This window comes from Engystomops pustulosus, chromosome 5 (genome assembly GCF_040894005.1).
Source record: "Engystomops pustulosus chromosome 5, aEngPut4.maternal, whole genome shotgun sequence".
NCBI lineage: Eukaryota > Metazoa > Chordata > Amphibia > Anura > Leptodactylidae > Engystomops > Engystomops pustulosus.
Genome location: NC_092415.1, coordinates 22,296,802 through 22,311,657, shown reverse-complemented (window position 1 = coordinate 22,311,657; position 14,856 = coordinate 22,296,802). Strand labels below are relative to the sequence as shown.

Sequence of the window (14,856 nt, the reverse complement as noted above, 5' to 3'; positions counted from 1 at the left end):
GATCTACATTGTCCTTGTGAAAGGTTCTGTCCATACACCACTGACCATTGTCTTGGCAATGCTTCCATTAACACTTTGTACAGCAATATCCCTTTAAGAAACATCCAGCAGCAACACCTTATCTAGGAGGAAAAACATGGAAGCTGCTTTCCAGTGCTGTCCTGCGGAGCTGTCTTCCTCGTACTGAGCCTTTAAAGGGAACCTGTCACCACATTTGCAAATGTACAACAATGACAGGTTCCTATAAAGCTTTATCCACTTACACCAACTAAAACTTGTTTTCTTCAAATCCCCATAAATCAATTTTCTCTTACCTGTAATCAGAGGGGGTGTGCCTTGCTCAGCTGGCCCCTCCCATATGCTCCTCCCCATGCCTTATGCCTCCTTACTATTCAGCAGTTAATGTCATGTGACCAGGGTGATGTCAAAGATCCTGTACCTTTTACATTTGCAAAATCGACCCCATGTGTGTATCTGATCACATGAATTTAGAGCTGCCTCCGTGGATTTGTGCTCCTCTCCATCCTCTTTGGAGGCTGGTGTCATTTCATCTGATCAGATACATACAGGAAGTTTGCCAATGTAAGAAGGCTAAAGGAATTGAGATATGGGGAGGACTTTTAACCCTTTATCAGCTGCCATTGTTAGTGGAAAAATGCTGTAAACAGTCTATATAGCGCCTAAAAATTGCACAGAGCTTGCCAAATCGGTCCATTAAAGGCAATCTACCATGAAAATTCGTTGAGCTGGAATATTTAACCCCTTATCTCAGGGAAGCTCAACCATCCAGTGACACTGCCCCTCCCTTATTACACCTGGACTTCTATCCTCATTAGTAGATGCTCTGCACCTATGTGCTGGCCCTGCATGTCTCAGACGTGCTCTACTGACTGAATTTGGACCCTCTTGCTGCTTGGGGGTGAGTAAGGGAGTGCACCCCTTACATGAGACATGACTGTACTGTTGAGGTTTCCTTTCTCCAACTTAGGGATACTTTATTCAGGCAGTCCCCAGGTTACATAGGTTTTGTTCTTAAGTTGAATTTGTATGCAATCAGAAGTGTATATTATATAATTGTAGATCCAGCCAAATTTTTTTTTTGCCCCAGTGACAAACGTAGTTTCAAAATTTTTTGCTGTAATGGGACTAAGGATGATCAGCTGTAATGTGTCTGTAATGAAGCTTTAGTGATCGCTGCAGTCTGGGACTATAGTAACATCCAGAGGGGTCACAGGGGTCCATCTAACTAGTGGTCGTGTGTCCTTAAGTAGGGGACCGCCTGTACTTCAAAATTATGTTTAGAGCAATTACTGCCACATTTCCCATGTATAAATTCACAATGTGGAAACTGCAGCATATGGTAGAGTCTGGTGTTTTGTGTGGGGGTAGCAGAGATGACGGGTTCCCTTTACACCTTACTGTTTTATTTACCATGTAACACTCAACACATGCAATGTTTAAAAGGGTTTTCCAACAAACAAAAGTTAGGCCCTATCCCATAACTTGCTGATCAGTGGGGGTCTCAGTGCCAAGACCCCCACAGATCGATAACGAAGGGTCCGTCTGCTATCTGCTCCATTAGTCTGATGGAGCAACAAGAGGTCCAACTGACCCTTTGTTTTTGCAATGCGTGGGGGTCTCAGCACTGAGACCCCCACTGATCAGCAAGTTAAGTCCTATCCTGTGGATAGGGCCTAACTTTTGTTTGTGGGAGAAAACCCCTTTATATAAAAAAAAAAAAAAAAAACACCCTGAACCCCCTCAACCACAGAATTACATTGGATAAGACATCTCTGGGCTCAGAATGGGCAGCGCTCAAAGCAGAGAATCTAATGAGTTGTGTGGATGCAACGTGGGGGCTCAGAGTAATAATTAACATAATTCCAGGGGGGCAGCATCTACATGAAGATGGAAAGTCTCCTAAACTATACTACTCCCCAATCTTTTTGTATCTGGAGACAAGACCAGGACCCCCGCCTTCCTTAACCACAGGCCCTAGGAAGGGGGGGGGGGGGGGACTGCATGCCCTGCAAATACCCCATATCCAATCCCTATAACCCCATCTGCCTTGGGCTTTTCTTACATGGAGAATGTAACAGCGATGACAAACAGATCTTCTGTTCACCTCCTATTGCCCAATGGACAGAAAGGTAGTTAAAAAAATTTTAAAGTGAGAAAAAAAAAAACTAATATGGACAATTTTTTAAAACCTGAGAACATAACATTAGCTGGTGCACTCATGTGTGAACTTGGCCAAACCATCCACTTTTCTGTGGGGTATGACTAGGAATCCATGAGACTGTGGCTGGAGCTCAAACTATATTCCTGCCCACTCTGTAGACTTTTTGGAGGTTCCAGGAGAACAGGCGTGGTTTGAATGTGGAAACCGTGGTTGGTGCCATGGTCTCTCTCGAGAGAGATTGGTGCTACATGAAACTTTCAAGTTTTCACTGGTTGCGTAGGCTTCCTCCAGCCGATTAGAAGAATAGAAAATGGTCCAAAAACTCACATCAAAGACTTGATGGTATTTTCAAAAGGATTGCCCACTGAGCTCTGAACTTGCAGCTCCACAAGCAAAATTCTGAGAATCTTCTAAAGAAGCATCAAAATTCCAGACAACATCTAGAGAAGCTCTTTATTGAATCTGTACATACAGACATCCGGCAAGCTGTGTTTGCGAACAGCAACACAATATATATAGCAAATAAATATGGAAATGGTCCACGTATAGAATCTCTTATAATTACTATACACTAGCTCTATAAATAAAGTCTCGTCATACTATGTTACGCTGTAAACACTTTGCAATAACCTCTTAAATACAGGCACAACTCTCAGTACAACATGCTCTGACAATGCAGTTACCAAGAAAACTTTACATTACCATAGGCAACAAGAAAATACTTCACAGATAGCCAAGCGTACCTACAGCAGAAGCCAGGGAGGGGCTCCATGAAATGGCTCGATGGATGGTAACATTCCATATACAAATACACCAGCAGGTAGGTTACATAGCACAAGGGTACGGCGAGGTCAGTGAATGTCTCAGGTGCGGTCACACTAGTGCAGAACAAGTCACACAACAAGCACAGCAAGGGTCAATTGTACAAGTGCAAAATTTAGGAATTTTTTTTTTTTTTTTTTACATTCAAAAGCAAAAACTGGTCCTTTCGCAAGAGGACAGGAAAAGCTATCAATTCATTGTGATTTTTTTTTTTCTTCTATATTTTTATATGCATTTAATGGCAAACTCAAAGTAAATTAGGTGATAAAGTGCAAATGAAAAGCATTTTAGGTGCAATAGTGCCAAATTCGATTCATTCAATTGTTATAAGTGCTCTGTATATTGTAGTAAGCAACGTTAAAGGGGAAGGAACCTGGAGTGGAATCTGGCAGTGCTGCAAAAGAGATGGCAACTAAGTAGAAGGCAGATTGTACTCTACATATTTTGGCTATAACCCCATGATCCTCTACTGAACTAGGTGCCTATGCTGCTGTAAGCAAAGTTCAGCAGAAGCATCATAGCTCCAGACAGATCATTAAACACTGGAACAATGCGCTAATCTCTAGAAGGCCTTACAGTGTTCCTGTAATATTTTTAGAATCCCAGTACTATTTATTTGGCTTATTTTAAGGATCTGGGACAAGGAAGGGAGTACCAGGCAAAAACACTAGAAAATGTCAATGCGTTAGGAACAGAGTGGGTCCTACAGAATAGATTAAAAACCAGGTGATCATCTACAGTTTCCCCTTTAAGCATGTAAGACAGGACCGTGTCCATTCAATCGTGTGGGTCAAAGTTCTAGCAAACATCAAGTGCTAAACATAAGAGTTACTGGATGTTCTTCGAAGAGTATGAAGAGCCACCAAGCAGCAGCCCCGCATCATTGTACCAAAGTTATACACAGGGTCAGGGTTCCCTCTTTGGGTAGTGAATGCCCACAAGACTGAAGGAATTACAGGCACCGCCACGGCAAGGAGGTCTGTCAGAAAACGGTCACTCCAGTGTTTCTTGGCTACACAAGTCTGGGGTGCATCGTTACTTGGCAGCTGGAATGAAAGTCCATCAAAGTCCAGTTCTTTCATGGCACGGTTTGACATGAAACTTGGAAGAGAATCATTGTGCTGAGAATCTGGGGATAGGAGGATAGCCGAATTCGGATCATCGGGGGTAAGGTCTATCACATCGGTGGAACATTTAAACTGAAGACTCTTCAAAACAGAGGATGATCGACCAATGATATTGTCATTATGGGATTTGAAGATCTTCTGGAGCAGATTTTCAAGATCAAGGCTGTAGGGAACGACATCTGTCTGGATTGCCTGCTCCATCCAGTGTGAACCTTGAGCCCACTTGGTGTTAAATTTCTCCCTCTCCTTTTCGAAGCTGGCCAATGTAGTAGAATTCAAGTGTGGTAGACTTCCACCATCGCTTATGGTCTCCAGGAGGACATCATCATACAAAGAGTCTCGGTTTGCTAGTTCATCATTCAGAAGATCACAATCTGCCATTTCCTCTGTGGCTTGGTCTTCCATCAGAAGTCCGTCGGACATTTTATCATAAATGGCACTTTCTGTAAGAGACGCCCCTGGAGAGTTACACATGTAATCCAGACACAAGTCATCTGTAAATGCCCCATCTTGGGCCAGCTCCATGCTTCGTAGCAGCGTCTCCAGCTTCCGGTTCTGAATATTTATATCTATGAAATATTTTTGAATTCCTTTATCTTTCTCGGCTAAACTATTTTTCATGGTCTCAATGAACTGCTTTAGCTGCTTGATTTCCTTCCGGGCTTCCTTCAAGGCAAGCTGGGCTTCCACACGATGACATTCCTCTTCGATCCAGTCTTCTCTCATACGCGCAAGTTGAGACTTCAAGTCTTCGATTTCTGTCTCCCTGTAAAGACAGACAATTTTTTATACCCATACACAATTAAAGGGGTTATCCGGGTTTTAAAAATAACTGAGGCCCGGGCTGGGGAGGGCTATTTAAAAATAATAAACATGTACTTACCTTGTCCGGCGCCGCCGATGTCCAGCGCCGCGGACGGTCTTCTCTGTGCGCCGGTTTCATTACAGGGGCGCACAGGGAGCATTCGGTTGGCCGGAAGCTCCCATCCGACACCATCACCCAGCGCTTACAACGCTGAGAGAGATAGGGACGGATGGGAGGAGCCAGCCACATCGCAGACCGGAAGCTCCTTGTGCGCGGCTTCCGCGCCCCTGTAAACGAACAGGGGCACGGATTCACGGGACATCGGCGGCGCTGGAGGTGGTAAGTACATTTTTATTATGTTTAATTAGCCCACCCCAGCCCGGCCATAAGAAATGTTTACAAACCCGGATAACCCTCTTAACCAAAACATTCTTAAATAGCCAATAAAAAAGGATTTAAAAAAAACTTGACCACCTTCTTTCAAAAACAGAACCACCACTGTTCAAAAACAAACCCACCGAGCATCAAGAACTTCCAAGCAAGGAGTTGGGTTCATCTTTAAGATCAATACCTTTCCTCCAATGTGCTCTGTGACTCCTTCAACTTTGCCTTCAGGTGTCGTATCGAGACTTCCTTCTGCTGAAGCGGGGTCAGATACTGTTCAGGAGATGGCGGCTTGATGCCATGGTTATCTCCACAAGATGTGTATCTCGTATTACGCCTACAGAGAGAAAGACAACAGCATAAAGGATATCTGATCAGCCTTATTTTCTTAGAGGGAACCTTCAATACAAATTTAACCACCCAAAATAAATACCTAAAAAAAAAATTATTAAAAAACATTGCCCACATCCCTAAATGGTTCCTTTCCATGGCTGCAATATTAAAAAAAATATAAAAATAAAATAATCAGTTTGTAAATTTAGAAGTCCAATGATATTATTGGAGTCCTGCATATGTAGCGGTCACTTCCCTGCCTCCCCAGTCCAGTTTGACAGGCTCACGGCTACTAGTACTTTGTATTTCCTACAGAGCTGTATATATATGTAGCTGAACAGTGGTATGTAATCTTCTAGGAACATTGAGAGAGCCGTTACATCATTCAGTCAGCCATGTCATGTGACCAGGGTGATATCATCTAAGGCCCTTTTATCCCCTAACAGTTGCAAAATCTACCCCATATATATATATCTGATCAAATGAAATCACAGCAGGTTGTGATTTCATGTGATCAGATACATACATGGGGTAGATTTTGCAAATATTAGGGGGTAAAAGGGCCTTAGATGACATCACCCTGGTCACATGACGAAGTGCTGAATGGAGAGAAGAGGCATAAGACATGGGGAGGAGTCGCAGGACTCGGCCTAGGAGGCCACACTAGGAGTACCACCAACGAGGTTTCTATACTCTTAATTTGAAACGGAATGATAAAAGACCTTCCTATTTACTGGAAACCACATCTTCCATTTTTAGTCTACCAACTCTACGAGGCAAAAATTCTATATATTCCGCATTAAGTGAGCAGCTTTTACATGGATTAGCTGAGGCCATTAGGATACAAGACTTCACCCAACAACGGCAAAAGTGGGAGTAGATGGACCAAATTATGCCGAACCAGATCTGTCGAACTCAATACAAAAGGATCACCTACACACACGAGACAGGGTGTGAAGCCAAGGCAGTAAAAAGTAAAATAATGGAATATAAAGTGTAAGTAATGGGATCCTCACACTGCTGTGATCTTCTCTCTCTGCAACAAGCTTCTCCTAAGTTTCATCCGCTAAAAGACAAAACTTACCGTAGAGTAGGGCTGGTGTCGCTGCCCTTGTAGGATCCAGAGTTACTGCTACTCGGAGAGGAGACTCCATACGCATCATGGACATTTATTGGACTGGTCTGATTCCTGCACATCACAGAAAATAGATCCTTCTCGCGTGAGGCAGGAGGACTGTGCACAGGCTTCGTGGTGGCGCAGTTATGACTACGTCCATGGGACACCCGACTGAAGAAAAAAAAAAGACCAAAAAAATAAATATCAAAAAGTCAGTAGTTTCATATGGCTACAGTATTCCAAAAACAGCACCCCCCTCTAGCGTGGAGAACTGGTGTAATACTTGATGCCACATCTGTTAATGGGTTGGATGGTTTTTGGAATAAGGCGGCCATGTTTATCTAATCCTACAAATGATAGTGAGACTTGGTCCAGAAAAAACTTGAAATTATGGTGGATAGTGTCAAAATAAACCATGCATGACTCCATGAATGACCAAGGTTTAGATTTGAAAAAGTTTGGGATGTAGGGAGAAAAAACATAAGTGGGGGAAACTTACTATGAAAAAAAAAAATAAAAAAAATCACTATTTGGTTCCAACTATTGCCGTTTTATGATTTTTGGACGTACCATGGGCTTTTGTAGTCCGATACAGTATCCTCTTTGTTTGGAGGTGGGAGTGTCTCAGACTAAAGCTACATTCACATGAACGTATGGGGGGGGGGGGGGGCGTATTTGCGGTCGACGTATATACATTCCCCATACATCACAATGACCTCACGGTGCCGTATGGGAGCACACATGCGGCACCGTATTGTTCCCTAGAAAGATAGGCCATGTCCCTTCTTTCAACAGAATACAGCACCGGGCTCTATGATAAGCTATGGAGAGGAGCAGCGCTCTCCCCCTCCTCCTCTCCCCCGCACCGATGTTTGCCCGCCATACTACGGTACGGCGGGCTGTGAATGCAGCCTAACAAAGGACAATCGGTAGTAAAAAAGTTAGGTCACTTGGTGCCATCATTGCCGTTTCCCCGAAATTCAGGTCCACACTGTGCTTGAGACACTCCCACCTTTGTTTGGATTGGTCAAACTGATAGGAAATGGGGGTATCAGACTAATCAAAAGAGTGAAAGAGTGAAAAACAGTTGGACCTAGTTGGAGAAACGAAGAAGGTTCTGGAAATTGGAGAAACCGCACCACAAAGATGATAAATGAATGAGAAAAATTAAAGTGACAAAGTTCACCAGAAGAGACAACAATATGTTCTGTTTTACGAAATGACTTGTGCAACACATGCGAGACAAGTCATGAGGATTTTATATTTGGAGGAGAATGTCTCGTGAACTTTGGTTAGATATGATTGTGAGGGTTTGCAACACAATAAGATTCCCTGCCTTGCGTCCACTCTTGCCAGGCATTATTTCTTACCTATTGATGCTGGGGGTGAATGGGACACGACACGGATCTCGATTCCGGCCGTGTACTTGGGGCCTAAGAGAGCTGGAGTAGAGACCCAAGGGGAAAAAATTATTCACTTCCCAGTTTTTCTTTTACCGTATTTGACATGACCCAAAGGGTCATCCTACACGATCAGATGTTTGGCTTTGTTCACACCATATTTGGGAAAAACTTTATATTTCGTAGTATATACATACACATTTTTTGGAATAATACTACCTTATTTTGTGGTTAAGGTGTCAAATTTGTAGGCGTGTAAAAAATTTGTTTAAAAAAAAAAAAGTCACTCAGCATTATAAATCTTGGTATAAAATGAGATGTGAACAGAGCCATAGACATCCTGGGGGAGATCTACTAATGTACTTGCAACAGACAAAGCCAATTTTACATCGAGTTTTTCGAAAGGTGTGGCCACAGACATTGTACAAAGTCCTGAGTGTGCGCTGAAAGACACAATTAGACATGACCAGACCCGATATCTAAGTTTGGGTCCAGGTGTGTCCACACAACAACTCTAATGGGACACCTCTGGCTAATCATAGACATGGCTAGTTGACTAGGGGTATCAATTTGCCGGATTGGTTGTTAGGCCGCCAATATGTCAGTCGAGTGGGATGCATCCAACCTTAGAGTTAGAGTCCACTCATCTGTAGTCACAGCCTACCTACCGACAAAACCAATGGGTGACAGGTCTCATCTTTTACACACATTTTACTAAGAATATGGCACATTAGGGTCAAAGTCAGACCACCCAACGTGCAAATTTAAAGTCCATTGTGTGAAGTCAAACATTGTCAAAAACTAAAACAAGGTAGGTAGATTGCAATGTGATTGGGTAAAGGAGGTGAATAGGCAGCTTCTGGCTCAAAAGTATTTAAAGGGAATGTGTAAAATGTCGGCTGGGGGCAGCCATATTGGAGACACCTTCTTTCAATTCAAATAAGGTTGGGGATCCAATAGTATCAGAGCCAAATATCTGGACACCCCGATGGTGAAAACATTGGAAGATTTTTTCTAGTGCTTAGGGGCAGGGTTTGTCTCATCAAGACATTATCCATCTATATGCCCAATTATAGTATAGGATGGACTTATTCTGCCATATTGTATTCCGGAAGGAATGTTTTCCCTACCACTGGCATCAGCTTCGAGATTTTTTTCTCCCCTTCCTGTAGGATTACAGATTAGGTGTAATGGTCTTGCGTCTTTACTGAACCTAATCTGTAGTTGCCATGAGATTCGGCAAAGCCCATCTCTGTATTGGTGGATCTGCCTTTTCTCTGACCATTTGACTATACAGTTTATAATATGATTACACCAATGTATGGTCACAACGAGGACACCACCGATACAGCGAAATAGTAATACGATTACAACTACGAAGGGCACAGTTTACACAGAATGATACGGCAGAGGACCGCATGCAGTCACCTCTCAGTGGTATTCCTGGAGACGCGTTTCTGAGGCTCGGTACGGTAAGGCGGCCTTCCAAAAGCAGAAGAGGAGAAATGGATACCATCAAGAATTTATACAGTTTTTATGAGAAAAAATATATAAATGCTATCCCTCAATATAGCACGTTCTGCTTCCACCATTCCTATAGACCCTTTGGAGTTCATCCATGTTCTAACAATGTTCCCATTCTTACAAGTTCTCTTACATGATGAAACCTTGATCGTTATTTCTACTTCAAGAGGACTTATGGGTCACAGAAGGACTTTGTCATTGACATAAAAGCCACATTGGTGCTGCCGATGATCCAAGAAGTGGTACAAATGTGAAGGGAGCTGTATGTTGTAGCCCACTTGTGTCAGGAAGTGGATCTAGAGACGTTCAATATGAAGCTACAACAAGTGGGATCTCCATGGAGGTCATAGCAATAGTGGTCGCTATGGCTTTCAGAATACCATTTATAGGCATCTTTTGACCATTTCTGGCAATCTGCAGTAAATTTGGACACACCCACACGCCCTTACTACCACCTCCCCTCTTATTCCAAGGAGTTTTATGGGTTACCCCTCACTTTTATGGAGCCTGAAGAATAGCTTTGTTTTGCAGTCTCAAAAGTGGTGAAATATTTGCATAGAAAAAAGTTAAACAACTGATCAAACCCTTATCTCAATCATTATAAAAAGGGGGGATAATAATCACTTGGGGGGGGCGGAGCCACTTCTACATACAAATGTTTGTCCCAATACATCTAAAAATGAAGGGACAGTGAAAAATATTTTCAATGAAAATGTCCAAAAGTTTGTGTCTACAAATTAAGATACTTGATGAAATTCTGCTTAACCAAATTAGTTACCAATTTTATATTAAAATTTTCCTTTTCAAATACTAACTCTAAACTTGTGGATTAGCGGTGTTAGTTTTGTCCCCGATAAAATTGTTAATATCTGGCAAAAGTTCTTTAAACCTATTCAAGAGAGAACAAATACGGTAGGTGCGGCCGACATAAAACATATCAGAAAGATAAGAGTAGAAATCTAGTATTTGTACAATCCAAGCAGTCTTCTGGCAATAGTCCTTGTATTGTTCCATTGTACCGATTCACCACAGAGGTGCAAGGACCGATAAGGGGGGGTGCGGTATACTTAGGTTTATAAATCCAGGTACAATAGAGGAATTTGTTGGAGAACTAAATGTCCAATGTTTAAAAAAGTAAAAACCAAAAACTATAAAACAAAGCACATTCCTTCAATTTCATGGCCAACTAGTGCACATACTCCACTGGGCTTGGCTTACCGGCTGGTGTCAAAGGTAAAGCATGAGGTGCGGCCTATAAATATAAACCAGTGGAGGTCCACCGGTGTATCGGCAGTTTATTGGGGAGGGGGGCCTAAAGAGAGAAGCCTTCTTGGCATTTCAGAACATTTACTTCATATCCCCCTCCCCCCCCCCCCCAAAAAAAAAGGATCCACCATGACTGTAGTAATATTCTTATATTTGTTATCCATCCATGTTATACAACATTCTAAAAATCGACTTTTAAAGTTATGCTAATGAGCCGGAAAGGTGCCAATGTGTTAGTATGGGTTACTGAAGCCCCTCAGTGCTCTGGCTTCACAAGCTGTGGTTGAACTGGGCAGCAGCACATCTCCTTCTCACCCACCCCCTGCAATCCCAGCCGCAATGGGTAGGGGGACGTGATCCTTCAGCAGGGGCGGACTGGCCATTGTACCCACCGGGAATTTTCCCGGTGGGCCGGTCGGTCCTGGGCCGGTCTGGGGCCGGTCCGCACTCGCTAAAACTTTTCACATAATCTATAGTACCTGCATCGTACTATCGTACGATGCAGTTACTATTGATTAGTACACAGACGCAGCGCAGCACCGCTGCTTCTGCGTCTGTGTATACATTCAGCTACACAGGACACGCAATCGACGTCATTGCGCGACCTGTGTAGCGTGGAGGAGGCTGACTTACCAGCTGTCAGCTGTCACCTGCCTCCGTGTAGCTCCGCGGCTTGGTGTGGAGGCGCGGAGCAGTGACGTCACTATCCCGCGCCTCTGCACCAAGCCACCGAAGACCTAGGAAGACGGGAAGAAACTGCACCAAAGGGGTGAGTATGATGTTTTTTTTTTAAATTACAGAACGGGGGCATTATTTATCTGTCTGGGGGAGGCTGCATTATTCTATATATGGGGCTGGCAGTGGGCATAAATTATATGTCTGGGGGGGGGGGTATTATTGTATATATGGGGCTGGCAGTGGGCATAAATTATATGTCGGGGGGGGATTATTATATATATGGGGCTGGCAGGGGGCATAAATTATATGTCTGGGGGGTATTATTGTATATATGGGGCTGGCAGTGGGCATAAATTATATGTCTGGGGGGGGTATTATTGTATATATGGGGCTGGCAGTGGGCATAAATTATATGTCTGGGGGGGGGGTATTATTGTATATATGGGGCTGGCAGTGGGCATAAATTATATGTCTGGGGGGGTATTATTGTATATATGGGGCTGGCAGTGGGCATAAATTATATGTCTGGGGGGGGTATTATTATATATATGGGGCTGGCAGTGGGCATAAATTATATGTCTGGGGGGGGTATTATTATATATATGGGGCTGGCAGTGGGCATAAATTATATGTCTGGGGGGGCATTATTGTATATATGGGGCTGGCAGTGGGCATAAATTATATGTCTGGGGGGGGGTATTATTGTATATATGGGGCTGGCAGTGGGCATAAATTATATATCTGGGGGGGGTATTATTGTATATATGGGGCTGGCAGTGGGCATAAATTATATGTCGGGGGGGGGTATTATTGTATATATGGGGCTGGCAGTGGGCATAAATTATATCTCGGGGGGGGGATTATTATATATATGGGGCTGGCAGGGGGCATAAATTATATGTCTGGGGTGGGGGGGATTATAGTATATATGGGGCTGGCAGTGGGCATAAATTATATGTCTGAGAGGGGTATTATTGTATATATGGGGCTGGCAGTGGGCATAAATTATATGTCTGGGGGGGTATTATTGTATATATGGGGCTGGCAGTGGGCATAAATTATATGTCTGGGGGGGGTATTATTGTATATATGGGGCTAGCAGTGGGCATAAATTATATGTCTGGGGGGGTATTATTGTATATATGGGGCTGGCAGTGGGCATAAATTATATGTCTGGGGGGGATTATTGTATATATGGGGCTGGCAGTGGGCATAAATTATATGTCTGGGGCAGGGGGGGGGGCATTATTGTATATATGGGGCTGGCAGTGTGCATTAATTATATATCTGGGGTGGGGGGGCATTATTCTATATCTAGGGCTGGCAGGGGGGCATTAATTATATATCTGGGGTGGGGGGGGCATTATTCTATATCTAGGGCTGGCAGGGGGCATTATTTATATGTCTGGGGTGGGGGGGGGCATTATTCTATATCTAGGGCTGGCAGGGGGCATTATTTATATGTCTGGGGCGGGGGGGGGCATTATTCTATATCTAGGGCTGGCAGGGGGCATTAATTATATATCTGGGGCTGGCAGGGGGGCATTAATTATATGTCTTGGGCTGGCAGGGGGGCATTAATTATATGTCTAGGGCGGGGGGGAATTAATTATATATCTGGGGCTGGCAGGGGGCATTAATTATATGTCTGGGGGAGGCATTATTCTATATCTAGGGCTGGCAGGGGGCATTAGTTATATGTCTGGGGTAGGCTGGGGCCATTATTTTTATACCTGGGTCATAGTAGGAGCTCTATCAATACTGGGGTGGGTCGGTGGGGGGGTTAAAGGAGAGAAAGAAGAAATAAATTATCCTTCCCATTACAGTTACATTATGGGGCACTATTTGTGTGGTACTAATATTGTAGGGGGCTCTATTACAGTATTTGGGGCACAGTATTGGTGGTAGCAGAAGAAGGGACAATGGGAAAGAGCAGAACATAAGACGTCTGTTTGGTAAACTCTGCAGGAATGCTGTGTACCTGGAGGAAGAGACAAGGTGATGGTGGAACTAATGGAGAAGATGAGGAACGAGAACAATCCGAGGAGACGTCACCTGATGTCACTGGATGCAATAGGTGAGGATCTCATGTGTTTTCTGTAGCTGTATATGATACATACTGATTTTTTTCATGTTCGCTTCTGTGTATATATGTAGTATTATAGTAGTAATATTCCTGTACATAGGGGGCAGTATTATAGTAGTTATATTCCTGTACATAGGGGGGCAGTATTATAGTAGTTATATTCCTGTACATAGGGGGCAGTATTATAGTAGTTATATTCCTGTACATAGGGGGCAGTATTATAGTAGTTATAATTCAAATTCAAGGAATAGCTCAGCATCAGTAGTAAAAATCCATTCTTCTTTATTTCATTTAAATTAAAAAGTCCATAGCAAAGACCAACGCGTTTCAGGAGAATAATCTCCCTTAATCATGGTAACATTTTGCTCAATGCACAACCATATTTAAAAGAAAAGAGGACTGACATGGGCGGGTACACCCAAGTCTGGACATCACTTCCTCTTTACACAGCAGATACAATTACAAATACACAGTGGATACAATTGTCATTACAAAACATTTTATACATTTCTTTAAAAAATCATCATAAGGTCTTCCCTGAAATTCATACCTGAGGGGATCCTAGTGTTTAAATTCATAATCCAATAAGCCTCTCTTTTTCTTAATGCTTTTAGCCAGTCACCACCTCTTTCTGGTCGGTTAACCCTCTCTACACCAAAGAATTTCAAAAAATTTGTTGTTCTATTGTGTTTTTCTACAAAGTGCTTTGTCGCCCCTGATATTCCCTTACTTTTCTTTGACACATCCCCTATATGTTCACTTATTCTGTCCTTTATTTTTCTTTTTGTGCTGCCCACATATTTTATGCAGCATGCTGTGCATTCAATGACATAAATCGCATAGTCTGAATTGCAATTAATGAATGTTTCAATATCAAAGGATCTGTCATTGCTTTTCACAGTGTTACATTTTTTGGCATATGCGCACATATTGCACCTACTCCCATGACAAGGAATCTAATCTATATATGCCCTTTTATAGGTGATATACTATGGTATGGCAGATTCATGGATGACATCCTCATTATTTGGAAGGGACCAGAGGACAGAATAAGTTCATTCAGGCAATATATTAATAATAATTCCTGCAATCTGGTGTTCACAGGAGATATGGCAAAGGATAAGATATCATT

The 14,856-nt window shown here is 42.9% G+C and overlaps 1 protein-coding gene across 6 annotated transcripts in view; it reads right to left on the bottom strand.

The window, feature by feature from the left end:
* Nucleotides 1–2,621: 2,621 nt before the first annotated feature.
* The window catches only part of SYBU (syntabulin), a 40,460-nt gene continuing 28,225 nt past the window's right edge, over nucleotides 2,622–14,856 (bottom strand). For 3 of the 6 annotated variants that reach the window (XM_072151306.1, XM_072151307.1, XM_072151308.1), the window contains exons 6-10: nucleotides 9,599–9,652; nucleotides 8,141–8,212; nucleotides 6,738–6,941; nucleotides 5,508–5,657; nucleotides 2,622–4,897 (exon numbers count right to left, since the gene is read on the bottom strand). In XM_072151306.1, the coding sequence (XP_072007407.1) occupies nucleotides 3,820–4,897; nucleotides 5,508–5,657; nucleotides 6,738–6,941; nucleotides 8,141–8,212; nucleotides 9,599–9,652 (1,558 nt within the window). In that variant the 3' untranslated portion in view covers nucleotides 2,622–3,819. The remainder of the gene's footprint in view (nucleotides 4,898–5,507; nucleotides 5,658–6,737; nucleotides 6,942–8,140; nucleotides 8,213–9,598; nucleotides 9,653–14,856) is intronic. The other 3 variants (XM_072151310.1, XM_072151309.1, XM_072151311.1) reach the window with 3 other exon arrangements.